We start from the raw sequence: 14,664 nt of genomic DNA on the forward strand, positions 1-14,664 counted from the left end.
CCTGGGGTCAAATTAAGCTCATGCTCTTCAACTATTTCTTAAATGATTGCTTGTAAGATATCAATATATCCCTAAAGTATTAAACTATTTTAGTAACCTTTATTCCCTACCCGGATACTTTCAGTAATTAATCTTGCAGACTTTAAGCAAAAACAAATACTTGTAGATTACTGTGATTAGAATTTATAGATCAATATGGTAGAAACCAATACAATATTGTAAAGCAATTATCCTCCAATTAAAAATAAATATTTAAAAACAAAATTTATAGATCACATTCATGAAGGACACTAGGAGTTGATTGTAGCTCTGTTGGTAAAGAATCTGCCTGCAATGCAGGAGACCCACGTTTGATTCCTGGGTTGAGAAGATCCCCTGGAGGAGGAAATGGCAACCCACTCCAGTATTCTTGCCTGGAAAATCCCCATGGACAGAGGAGCTTGGCAGGATACAGTCCATGGGGTCACAATAGTCAGACATGACTTGGCAGCTAAACCAAACAACCAACCAACCATAAGAACACTGGCTTGGTGATTTTCTTATTTTTTTTTGGAGGCTAATTACTTTACAATATTGTATTGGTTTTGCCATACATTGACATGAATCTGCCATGGGTGTACATGTGTTCCCCATCCTGAACCCCCCTCCCACCTCCCTCCCCATCCCATCCCTCTGGGTCATCCCAGTGCACCAGCCCCGAGCATACTGTATCATGCATCGAACCTGGACTGGCAATCCATTTCACATATGATAATATACACATTTCAATGCCATTCTCCCAAACCATCCCCCCTCACCCTCTCCTACAGAGTCCAAAAGACTGTTCTATACATCTGTATCTCTTTTGCAGTCATGCATACAGGGTTATCATTACCATCTTTCTAAATTCCATATATATGCGTTAGTATACTATATTGGTGTTTTTCTTTCTGGCTTACTTCACTCTGTATAATAGGCTCCAGTTTCATCCACCTCATTAGAACTGATTCAAATGTATTCTTTTTAATGGCTGAGTAATATTCCATTGTGTGTATGTACCACAGCTTTCTTATCTATTCATCTGCTGATGGACATCTAGGTTGCTTCCATATCCTGGCTATTATGAACAGTGCTGCGATGAATATTGAGGTACACGTGGCTCTTTCATTTCTGGTTTCTTCAGTGTGTATGCCCAGCAGTGGGATTGCTGGGTCATTATGGCAGTTCTATTTCCAGTTTTTTAAGGAATCTCCACACTGTTCTCCATAGTGGCAGTACTAGTTTGCATTCCCACCAACAGTATAAGAGGGTTCCCTTTTCTCCACACCCTCTCCAGCATTTATTGCTTGTAGACTTTTGGATAGCATCCATTCTGACTGGCATGAAATGGTACCTCATTGCGGTTTTGATTTGTGAAAAGGAAAGATATAAGCATCTGAATGCAGAGTTCCAAAGAATAGCAAGAAGAGATAAGAAAGCCTTCTTCAGCAATCAATGCAGAGAAATAGAGGAAAACAACAGAATGGGAAAGACTAGAGATCTCTTCAAGAAAATTAGAGATACCAAGGGAACATTTCTTGCAAAGATGGGCTTGATAAAGGACAGAAATGGTATGGACCTAACAGAAGCAGAAGATATTAAGGAGAGGTGGCAAGAATACACAGAAGAACTGTACAAAAAAGATCTTCACAACTCAGATAATCACAATGGTGTGATCACTCATCTAGAGCCAGACATCTTGGAATGTGAAGTCAAGTGGGCCTTAGAAAGCATCACTATGAACAAAACTAGTGGAGGTGATGGAATTCCAGTGGAGCTGTTTCAAATCCTGAAAGATGATCCTGTGAAGGTACTGCACTCAATATGCCAGCAAATTTGGAAAACTCAGCAGTGGCCACAGGACTAGAAAAGCTCAGTTTTCATTCCAATCCCAAAGAAAGGCAATGCCAAAGAATGCTCAAACTACCACACAATTGCACTCATCTCACATGCTAGTAAAGTAATGCTCAAAATTCTCCAAGCCAGGCTTCAGCAATACGTGAACCGTGAACTTCCTGATGTTCAAGCTGGTTTTAGAAAAGGCAGAGGAACCAGAGATCAAATTGCCAACATCTGCTGGATCATGGAAAAAGCAAGGGAGTTCCATAAAAACATCTATTTCTGCTTTTTTGACTATGTCAAAACCTTTGACTGTGTGGATCACAATAAACTGTGGAAAATTCTGAAAGAGATGGGAATACCAGACCACCTAACCTGCCTCTTGAGAAACCTATATGCAGGTCAGGAAGCAACAGTTAGAACTGGACATGGAACAACAGACTGGTTCCAAATAGGAAAAGGAGTATGTCAAGGCTGTACATTGTCACCCTGCTTATTTAACTTCTATGCAGAGTACATCATGAGAAACACTGGGCTGCATGAAGCACAAGCTGGAATCAAGATTGCCGGGAGAAATATCAATAACCTCAGATATGCAGATGACACCACCCTTATGGCAGAAAGTGAAGAGGAACTCAAAAGCCTCTTGATGAAAGTGAAAGAGGAGAGTGAAAAAGCTGGCTTAAAGCTCAACATTCAGAAGATGAAGATCATGGCATCTGGTCCCATCACTGCATGGGAAATGGGGAAACAGTGGAAACAGTGTCAGACTTTATTTTTTGGGGCTCCAAAATCACTGCAGATGGTGACTGCAGCCATGAAATTAAAAGACACTTACTCCTTGGAAGAAAAGTTATCACCAACCTAGACAGCATATTCAAAAGCAGAGACATTACTTTGCCAACTAAGGTCCGTCTAGTCAAGGCTATGGTTTTTCCTGTGGTCATGTATGGATGTGAGAGTTGGACTGTGAAGAAGGCTGAGCGCCAAAGAATTGATGCTTTTGAACTGTGGTGTTGGAGAAGACTCTTGAGAGTCCTTTGGACTGCAAGGAGATCCAACCAGTCCATTCTGAAGGAGATCAGTCCTGGGTGTTCTTTGGAAGGAATGATGCTAAAGCTGAAACTCCAATACTTTGGCCACCTCATGTGAAGAGTTGACTCATTGGAAAAGACTTTGAAGCTGGAGGGATTGGGGGCAGGAGGAGAAGGGGATGACAGAGAATGAGATGGCTGGATGGCATCACTGACTCGATGGACATGAATCTGAGTGAACTCCAGGAGTTGGTGATGGACAGGGAGGCCTGGCGTGCTGCGATTCATGGGGTCGCGAGTCGGACACGACTGAGCGACTGAACTGAACTGAATTGAATAATGAGTGATGTTGAGCATCCTTTCCTATTTTTGTTAGCCATCTGTATGTCTTCTTTGGAGAAATGTCTGTTTAGTTCTTTGGCCCATTTTTTGATTGGGTCGTTTATTTTTCTGGAACTGAGCTGCAGGAGTTGCTTGTATATTTTTGAGATTAATTCTTTGTCAGTTGCTTTGTTTGCTATTATTTTCTCCCATTCTGAAGGCTGTCTTTTCACCTTGCTTATAGTTTCCTTTGTTGTGCAAAAGCTTTTAATTTTAATTAGGTCCCATTTGTTTATTTTTGCTTTTATTTCTAATATTCTGGGAGGTGGGTCCTAGAGGATCCTGCTGTGATTTATGTTGGAGAGTGTTTTGCCTATGTTTTCCTCTAGGAGTTTTATAGTTTCTTGGCCTGGTGATTTTCTATGAGATGAAGATAATAGTTTTATTATGGTTCACAGTCATATTTCAATCAAAGGAGGAGAGCTAAAAATGACAATGAATTCATCAAGTCTTATTACAAGTGAATTTTCTTCAGCCTAGTTTCACCCCTTGTCTCTCTAAATTCTTTATAATGATTATGTAATATTGCTACTTTTAACTTTGCATAATTTTTTCTTGAATACTTCCTTATCTCTTTCCCTTCAATAATCAAGTTTTGATTTTTACAATTTCCTCTCACCTCCCATTTTCATGCTGATTATATCTTTTTTGGGGGGAGGGGCTGCTATTCAATTTTATCTAAAAAGAACCTTTCTTTATAGTCCAGCTCTCACATCCATACATGACTACTGGAAAAATCATAGCCTTGACTAGATGGACTTTTGTTGGCAAAGTAATATCTCTGCTTTTTAATATGCTCCCTAGGTTGGTCATAGCTTTCCTTTCAAGGAGTAAGCATCTTTTAATTTCATGGCTGCAGTCACAATCTGCAGTGATTTTGGAGCCCAAAGAAATAAAGTCTGACACTGTTTACCTGTCTATTTGCTATGAAGTGATAGGACTGGGTGCCATGATCTTCGTTTTCTGAATATTCAGCTTTAAGCCAACTTTTTCACTCTCTTTCACTTTCATCAAGAGGCTCTTTAGTTCTTCTTCACTTTCTGCCATAAGGATGGTGTCATCTGCATATCTGAAGTTAGTGATATTTCTCCCGGCAATCTTGATTCCGCCTTGTGCTTCATCCAGCCAGCGTTTCTCATGATGTACTCTGCATATAAGTTAAATAAGCAGGGTGACAATATACAGCCTTGATGTACTCCTGTTCCTGCTTGGAACCAGTCTATTGTTCCATGTCCAGTTCTAACTGTTGCTTCCTGACCTGCATACAGATTTCTCAAGAGGCAGGTCAGGTGATCTGGTATTCCTATCTCTTTCAGAATTTTCCACAGTTTATTGTGATCCACATAGTCAAAAGCTTTGGCATAGTCAAGAAAGCAGAAATAGATGTTTTTCTGGAACTCTCTTGCTTTTTCGATGATCCAGTTGATGTTGGCAATTTCATCTCTGGTTGCTCTGCCTTTTCTAAAACCAGCTTGAACATCTGAAAGTTCACAGTTTACATATTGTTGAAGCCTGGTTTGGAGAATTTTGAAACAGTTTGGAAGTATCTAAAATGTTTTCAGCTTGCCTGGTGGCTCAGCTAGTAAAGAATCCGCCTGCAATGTGGGAGACCAGGGTTTCATCCCTGGGTCTGGAAGATACCCTGGAGAAGGGAAAGGCTACCCACCACAGTATTCTGGCCTAGAGAATTCCATGGACTGTATAGCCCATGGGGTCACAAAGAGTTGGACACGACTAAGAGACTTTCAGAATGTTTTCACAGTCACATGATGATTTGTGTACACTATTCCAGACCAACAGTCACAGTTCCACAGTGTTTTGTGTCTCTTTTAGTCCAGCTGGGTCAGACTGGCATGGTATCTCCTTTCATGAGACACAGACAGCAGTGTCATGCATATGGTCTTTCTTACTCTAAACTTTTTTTTATAAGCTATGAGAATGATTTTTTCAACTTTCATATATAAACACAGTTTTGCAATTGCTTATACTTTTCCATACAATTTTATATATTTTCATTCATTTTGTACTTCTCTTCCTTTATCTTTAATCTTATTAAGTAAATGAAATTATAAAGCATACAATTTTTGTCTCTTTCTCATCATAAATAAGTTCTATATGAAGAAAAAAAATTTAAACTCCCTTTAATGCCAAAATACAGTATTTAACATTTTCTTCCGTCATTGGTGGAGAAGAAAAGTAGCACTGTGAAAGATACTAGAAGGTACTGATTTAAAGGATTATTTTTGCCCATTCTAAATCTATGAGGATACAATGAGAAATGTTGAAAATTACCATAAATTGTAGAAAACGTACCTCATTTTCATGTTTATAATATAGTACTGTTTTCCTTCTGGTTCTATGTTCCATTAGGTTTGTGATAAAGGACATTTAGTTCAAGGACACAAAGAATCAGATTCTGATGTGACAGGTAATGTTCTGCTTTTACCCTCTGATAAACGATTAATTCCTCAACACTTTTTTGTACTTGGAGGTTATCACTGTGCTTTGTGCTAGGGATATTAAGAATATATTGTACTATTTCTTACCCCTTAGGAACTCATCATTTAATAGGGGGAGACAAACAAATAAACAAGTTAAGTGCAGTGTTAACAGGTGCAGTGCCTTCAGTCTGGACAGGGTCCCCAGGAAGCACACTGAGGGTTGGACTGAGTGGTCCACATACTTGAGAGATATCCCTCATTTGAAAGGTTTTTCCCCAAACAGAATATAGGGATTTTATGTTTAAAAAACATCATGGTCCTTTTGTTTCATAAAGTAATAAAGAATGGGCCAAGAGAGAAATTAAGTTTTGGACTACTCATTTGCTTCTGTGAGAATCTGCTAAGTCTGATATAAATCTCTAAGAAAAAAAATACCAGAAATGTTAGAGATTCAGAAATATATAGTCTGGTATTTTTTTCTTAATTTTTATCTCATTATCTTTATTTGAGGTCCTTTGAAAAATATTCATGTAATTTAAACATTTTAATTTCATCTATAATAATTCTTTAATTTATGTGTATATATATTTTTAATATATTTATACCACACTTATTTTCAAGAAGTATCTCAAGTAATGATTAAAAGAATATATAAATGTACATGCTTCCTTGGTGGCTCAGACAGTAAAGAATCCGCCTATAATGCAAGAGACCAGGGTTCAATCCCTGGATTGGGAAGATCCCCTGGAGGAGGGCATGGCAACTCACTCCAGTATTCTTGCCTGGAGAATCCCCACGGACAGAGGAGCCTGGCAGGCTACAATCCATGTGGTTGCAAACGACTGAGCAACGAAGCACAGCCCAGCATAAATGTACACAAATCCATTTAGTTTATGATGCAATTGTTGTTATTATTCAGTTGCTAAGTCGTGTCCAACTCTGCAACCCCATGGACTGTAGCACTCCAGTGCTGTCTCTTACTATTTCCCACTATGATGCAGTAGGCTAATTAAAAACAGAAATGAAAATAAAAACCACACCTAAGAGGGAATTTTATTATAATTAAATGGTTACTTCATTGTACTTTAAATTCTTTCCATAGTGATAAGCCAAGAAAATCTGTCACTTTTGATATGTAACTTTTATATATTCTTCTGTTAAATTTAATGTCAAAATTTAAAAATAACATATGTTAGAATACTCATTTTAGACATTTTTTCTATACATGTACAGTCCATGTTAATCACAGAGACAAATCTTCAGGGGCTTTTTTGCAAGATTTAAATGTTTTCATTTAAAATCACAGTATATTATTAACTTCTCTCAATGTTAATAAATGGTGGCAGTGTATTCCATTGTATTAGTGAACCTTAATTTATTTAGATACCCTCCATTGTTAAAATTTTATTTTGTTCATGTTTTTTTTCTATCGTAAACAAGACTTTTTAACTCACTATTAGTGATTATTTATCTGTAATAGATTCCTAGAAAGGAACTGCTGACCCAGAGTATGAACATTTTTTAGACCTTACCTATAAATAGCAAAAATGCAATAAAATTCATGAGATTCGAGAACTGTTTGTGTTAATTTCATTGAGCTAAACTACTATTTACACATTATTTGCTAGCATACTAGCATTTTCATTTATAAAAAGATAAAAATACGAAATGTAAAAGAGTCGATGAGCTTTTTTCTTGCTGCTAATGGACTTTTACCATCTTTTCTAGATACAAGACCTTCTATATCAGATGACTGTATATTTGATTATTTCAGAAGACAGCTCCCTAATCAAGGTTTGTAAGATGGGAATATAGACAGTAATGAGCGGTCGCCTATCATCTGAATGTGAGCTAATTAATAATATGTATCTGGTCATGATTTACACATAAGAAACTAGAAGATTATCTTCAAATCGGATTGCCAAAGAACAGTTCACCTTCCCAGAAATTCTGTACCTCAAATTTTGATTTTTCTAACTCTAGAAATATATAGAAGACAGTAGAACTTCCTTATATGTCAATTTGATTTCTGGTAATTTTACCAAGTCCAAGAAAAAAAAAAAGATCACTCATCTCACTGTCTAATCTTTTCATTCCCATCTCACCGAATCTTAAAGCAGAGAGAAGCCTTGAGAGTTCCCTACTCTCACCTCCTACAGATGACAGGACCCAACCACATCCAGCCTTTGACTGACAACACTTGGTGACAAGCAGTTTACCAAACTGCAGTCAATTCATTCCATTTCTTGAGAGCAGTGCTCTTTTTATGTTGAGTTTAAAACACATGTCCCTGTAAATTTTAACTCACCTCTTTAAGAAACTTTAAAGGTAAACATTTCTGACCAACTCATTTTCCCTAATCCTCCCTGCAATAATAAGAACAAATGTAATGCCTCTTCCACATGACAGATCATAAGTATTTTTTAAAGCTATTACTTATTTACCTGAAACTTTCGTTTCTTTCAGCCATCGATAATATGACTCAAGTCCCTTTACTATCATATTTTACTCTTTTCTGTCACTATTCAAGCTTGAAGAAAACTGAACACAGTATTACAGATGTCATCTAACTAGGACAGTCATTCCTTGGTAACTGAGGGGGAACTGGTTTCAGGAATCCCACAGAGACCAAAATCTGAGGATCCATCCCTTATATAAAATGGCACAGTGTTTGCATATAACTAAACTCATGCATATCCTTCAGTATCTCTAGATTCATATAATGCTTAATACAGTGTAAATGCTATGTAAACAGTCACCAGTGCACAGCAAATTCAGGTTTTGCTTTTGAGAGCTTCTTGAAATTTTTGTCCTACTATTTTGATCCACAGTTGGTTGAATGCAGATGTGGAACCCGTGGACATGGATGCCTAACAATGTACAATAAATTATCTTTCTCATTTGCTTCTTTCTAGATACCAGATTCACATTAATGCAGTCTAAGATTACATATGTTCTTTTGAAAATTATCCTAAAATACTGACATACTAGATTTACAAACACTCAAACCTATAAAGTTTTATTTTGATACTACCACTACGTCTCCTCCATTCTCTTACTTCAGTTTTGGTCTCATATTTTGGTCTTATGTATGGAGTCTTAAATTTATTCTTGTTAAACTAAGTCTTCTTTGATTCAGCCTTTCATGAAATCATTCTTGATTATGTCACATTGTTGTACCACACACATGTATATACCTTATACACACACACATATCTTTACATATATCTGACCTCTTGTCAAAGCTTCAGCCTCTTACATCTAACTATCTGCTATGTACCTTCACATAAGTGTCCCTCACAGCCAAATTCTAATTCATCTAATTCCACACTGCATGCTGTTCCTTCTGTATTCAGGAAGTACTTGTGAGTACTATCTAAGTAACTACCAAACTAGAAACCTGATAAGTTACCTTTTTTCTTCTTTCACTTCCACCACTCATATCTAGAGAGCCACTGAATCCAATTGATTTTACCTCATGATCCTTTTTATCTTCACCTTAACTACCATCATTCTTTTCAGACTCATCACATATTTATCAGAAACACTTCAGTTTCTAAGTGGTTTCCTTGCCATCTGTGTATGTGTGTGTTAAGTTGCTTCAGTCATGTCTGACTCTGTGCGACCCCATGGGCTGTAACCAACCATGCTTCTCTCTCCATGAAATTCTCCAGGCAGGAATATTGGAGTGAATTGCCACGCCCTTCTCCAGGGGATCCTCCCAACCAGGTATTGAACCCAGGTCTCCTGCATTATTTACCTACTGAACCACAAAGACCTAAGCCAGTATTATCATCCTAATTCTACCTTTCATACTACCATAAAAGTAATCTATCAAAAACAGAACTCTGATTAATACCACTGTCCAAAATAAAGCCTGTCAGTAATTCCCAGTTTTCTAACAGTGGTTGAAGTTGGCACAGTCCTGATATTTAAACTTGTTCTAGGCTTTCTCTTTTCAATTTTTTTAACTTTTAATTTTTAAATAATTTCAAAAGTACAAAGAACTATATCTATCTACCTATCTAGTTATATTCCCCCTAAATCCACTTTTTAAATAAATATCATGCTCCTTTATTGCTAAAGAACTTCAGCATTTATTTTCCAAGAACAAGAATAGTCTCTTAACGAAATTCAACTTTGATACAAAACTATTTTGTATCATACTGTAGTTAAGTTTCGCCAAATGTACCAATGTCCATTAGAGCAAAACTTCTCCCTGATTCAGTTTCATGGATTGCATTTAATTGCCATATCCCTTGATTCTCTTTTAATTTGGAGCATGTACTCAGTTCTTCCCTTTCACTCACAGCACTGGCATTGTGAAGATTATGGGCCAGTTATCTTATGGAACATGCAGTTTTAAAATTTTAGAATTATCTGGGGAGCTTATGATAATCCCAGCTTTGGCTTTTTTTGGCATTTGTTGTTGACCCCCAAATCTGCATTTTTAATAAAGTACCATAGATAATTCTGATGTTAGTGATCTGCAGACCACACTTAAACTCACCACACTGGGAGCTATAGTGAGAATCGGAGGGAGGCCAAGCACCAACTGGCCCATCCAACCTTCATTCATCCTGAGTGGCTTTCATGTATAATACTTCCAGTGAAGAGGCCCCTGACTGCCTCTCCAGTTTTACCTCTTGCCATCCTCTGCCTTTCCTTTACACTTCAGCAAAGGTGATCTTTTGGTAGCCTCAAAATACATCAGTCTTCTCACCTCCTTGCCATTGCTCACGTTGTCTTCTCTGGCTGAAACATAATTCTCCCTCCCTCTCCAACAAGATGAGCTGCTTATTATTTAAGGAAGTGTAACAAGATGCATATACAGTACATTAAAGTAAAAGTGAAATAGAATGAGTGATATGCATGAATTATGTCCTCAAAGAAGGGGATGTAATCCAACCTGGAAATCCCAGGGAAGGTTTTCTTGAAGGAACTGATCCTTAAATGAACATGATTATGATGGATGATAGATGGAGTCTTTAGGCATTTAGCAGCAAGAGGAGACTCACTTCCTTGAATTCTTAAAAGGTTAGTGTCAACGGTTTTGTGATCTTATTTATATGCAAATTCTTTTCTTACTTGAGATGTAACATGTCTGGGACTGAAGATGAGTACTAATGTTTATTCTCCCCCTGTATGATCAGAAGAAACTCTACTTGATAGAAAAGACAGGTGCAGCAGAGGAGCTGAGGGAGTCTGCTCTTTGTCTTCCATGAGTATTTTAAAATAACGCCAGCAGAACAAATCTGAACATCAGTTGATATATTTTCATTCTGAATATAGCTAAGCAAAATTTTCCTGATACTATTCTCCTGTGTCTTACTCACTCTCTTTTATAATCATCCTTTATTACATAATCTCCTTTTCCTCTTTGTTCATATTTCTTTAAAACTCTGGCGATTATCTGCTTTGCAGAGGTCTCAAGTTACACTAGTCAATGACTGTGCTAGAGACTGGGTTACAATATATAGTTTGTTCTCAAAAAGCAAAGAGAGTTTGACAAACACAGAGACAATAGAAACATAATGGGATAAGTGCTACTTACTGTGCTATTATACAGGAGTTGTCTGGGGATGAGGGAGTATCAGAGAAAGTTTCTCTGAAAAAGTCATTGTTAGGGTTCCAGGGGCCTAATAAATAAATAGCACTTCTTCTTTACCTTTGTATCTATTAAAAATTAAGACAAAATACTAGGACCAAATTCTAGCAAACTGAGTCCAGCAACATATAAAAAAGTTTATACATAGTGACCAGGTAGGATTTATTCTGGAAAAGCAAGGTTGGTTTAACATAACGAAAATTATCCACCTCTGAGAGTAATGAAAATAAAAACAAAAATAAACAAATGGGACCTTATCAAACTTAAAAACTTTTGCACAGCAAAGGAAGCCATTAAAAACAAAACAAAAACACACAGAATGGGAGAAAATATTTGCAAACAAAGCAATAAGGGATTAATCTCCAAAATATACAAACAACTCATGTAGCTTAATATTAAAAAAAAAACCACCCAATTAGAAAATGGGTGGAAGATCAAAACAGACATTCATATATCATACAGCTGGCCAAGAGGCACATGAAACGATGCTCAACATCACTAATAGAGAAATGCAAATCAAAACTACAGTGAGGGACTGCCTCCCACTGGTTAGAATACCCATCATCAAAAAAAATCTACAAATGCTGCAGAGGGTGTTGAGAAAAGGGAACCCTCCTACACTGTTAGTGGGAGTAAATGGTACAGTCACTATGCATAACGGTACGAGGTAACTTAAAAAACTAAAAACAGAGCTACCATATGATCCAGCAATCTCCCTCCTCGGCGTATATCCAGAGAAAGCCATAACTTGAAAGGATATACGCACCCCTGTTCACTGCAGCACTGTTTACGGTAGCCAGGACATAGAAGAAACCTAAATGGCCATCAATTGAGGAACAGATAAAGAAGATGTGGTCCATATATGTATAATAGAATATTGGCCATAAAAAGAGCACAGTAATGCCATTTGCAGTGGCACAGATGGACCTAGAGACTGTCACACTGAATGAAGTGGGTCAGATGAGAAAGGCAGGTATCATATGATATGGCTTGTGTTTATGTGTGCATGTGTGTATGTGGGAGTGTGTGTGTGCTGAGTTGCTCAGTCGTGTCTGCCTCTTTGCAACCCCATGGGTTATAGCCCACCAGGCTCTGTCCATGGGATTTTCCAGGCAAGAATACTCAAGTGGGTTGCCATTTTCTATTCCAGGGGATCTTCCCAACCCAAGGATCAAACATACATCTCCTGGAATTGCAGGGGGGTTCTTTACCAATTGTGCCACCTGGGAAGCCCCAATATCGCTTTGTGTGGAATCTTTTTTAAAAATGGTACAAGTGAAACTATTTATAAAACAAATAAAATCACAGATGTAGAAAACAAACATGCTTACCAAGGGGGTAAGGGGGAAGGGATAAACTGGGAGATTGGGATTGACATATACACACTAATATATATGAAATAAATAACTAATAAAAACCTACTGTATAGCACAGGGAACTCTATTTAGCACTCTGTAATGACCTATAGCTGAAACTCCAGTACTTTGGCCACCTGATGCGAAGAGTTGACTCACTGGAAAAGACTCTGATGCTGGGAGGGATTGGGGGCAGGAGGAGAAGGGGACGACAGAGGATGAGATGGATGGATGGCATCACTGACTCGATGGATGTGAGTCTGAGTGAACTCCGGGAGTTGGTGATGGACAGGGAGGCCTGGCATGCTGCGATTCATAGGGTCACAAAGAGTCGGACATGACTGAGCGACTGAACTGAACTGAATGACCTATATGGCAACAGAATCTTAAAAAAGAGTGGATATATGTTAACTGATTCACTTTGCTGTAAAGCAGAAACCAATACAACATTGTAAATCAACTTTTGTTGTTGTTTAGTCACTAAGTTGTGTCCAACTCTTTGCGACCCTGTGGACTGTAGCCCACCAGGTTCCTCTGTCCATGGGATTTCCCAGACATGAATACTGGAATGGGTTGCGATTTCCTACAGAGGATTTTCCTGACCCAGGAACTGAATTTGCGTCTCCTGGTTGGCAGACGGATTCTTTTTTTTTCAATTGGAGGCTAATTACTTTACAATATTGTAGTCGTTTTTGCCATAAACTGACATGAATCAGCCATGGGTGTACGTGTGTCCCCCATCCTGGACCCCCCCTCCCACCTCCCTCCCCATCCCATCCTTCAGGGTTGTCCCAGAGCACCAGCTTTGAGTGCCCTGTTTCATGAATCGAACTTGGATTGGTGATCTATTTCACATATGGTAATACATATGTATTTAATGCTATTCTCTCAAATCATCCCACCCTCGCCTTCTCCCACAGAGTCCCAAAGTCTTTTCTTTATATCTGTGTCTCTTTTACTGTCTCGCATTTAGGGTCATCATTACCATCTTTGTAAATGCCATATATATGCATTAATATACTGTATTGGGTGTTTTTCTTTCTGACTGACTTCACTGTAATAGGCTCCAGTTTCATCCACCTCGTTAGAACCGATTCAACTGTGTTCTTTTTAATAGCTGAGTAATATTCCATTGTGTATATGTACCACAGCTTTCTTATCCATTCTGGCAGATGGATTCTTTACCACTGAGCTACCCAATAAAAACTTTTAAAAAAATTAAAGAATGTAATATACATACTAATAGGAAAGAGAACAAAATGCACACAATCGTCTCAGTAAATGCAGAGATAAGGTCTGGCAAAATCCAACATCTTCCATGATGTTTTTTAAAACAAAGATACTCAACAGACTAGAAGTAGATGGGATGTTCCTCAACCTGATAAAGGCCATCTATGAAAATCCCAAAGCTAATGTCACAGATGATAACACAAGACTGAATGCTTTCCCCCCAAGATCAGGACCAAGATATGGGTATCTGCTCTCAATGTTTCTATTCAACATAATGGAGGTTTAGGCACGGCAATCTGGAAAGAATAAATACAAGGCATCCAGACTGCAAAGAAGTAAAACTACCTCCATTTGCAGTACACATGGTCTTATATATAGAAAATCCTAAGGAATACATGTGCACATATGTACATACACACACTCACATACAAAACCTACTGAAGCTAATAAATGAGTTTGGCAAGGTTGCAAGATAAAAAACGTACAGAATTGTAACAGGTGAAGTGTATAGTATGTGAATTAGATCTCAATAAATCTGTTATAAAAAAATCAACTGTATTTCTGTATACTAGCAGTGAACACCCTATAAGTGAAATGAAGAAAACAATTAAATTTAGAAAGCATCAAAAAGAATACAATGCTTAGGAGTTAGTTTAATAAAAGTGGTATAATACTTGTACTGAAAACTAGAAAACTGTTGAAATATATTAAAGATGATTTAAATAAATGGAAAGATTCCCCCATGTTCATACATCAGA

At 37.7% G+C, this 14,664-nt stretch overlaps 1 protein-coding gene across 1 annotated transcript in view; it reads left to right on the forward strand.

The window, feature by feature from the left end:
• The window catches only part of AGBL3 (AGBL carboxypeptidase 3), a 101,982-nt gene that overhangs the window by 63,228 nt on the left and 24,090 nt on the right, over nucleotides 1-14,664 (forward strand). Inside the window, exons 13-14 of the mRNA XM_068973198.1 lie at nucleotides 5,643-5,700; nucleotides 7,442-7,507. Of these exons, the coding sequence (XP_068829299.1) occupies nucleotides 5,643-5,700; nucleotides 7,442-7,507 (124 nt within the window). The remainder of the gene's footprint in view (nucleotides 1-5,642; nucleotides 5,701-7,441; nucleotides 7,508-14,664) is intronic.

Source organism: Capricornis sumatraensis, chromosome 5 (assembly GCF_032405125.1).
Source record: "Capricornis sumatraensis isolate serow.1 chromosome 5, serow.2, whole genome shotgun sequence".
NCBI classification, from domain to species: domain Eukaryota; kingdom Metazoa; phylum Chordata; class Mammalia; order Artiodactyla; family Bovidae; genus Capricornis; species Capricornis sumatraensis.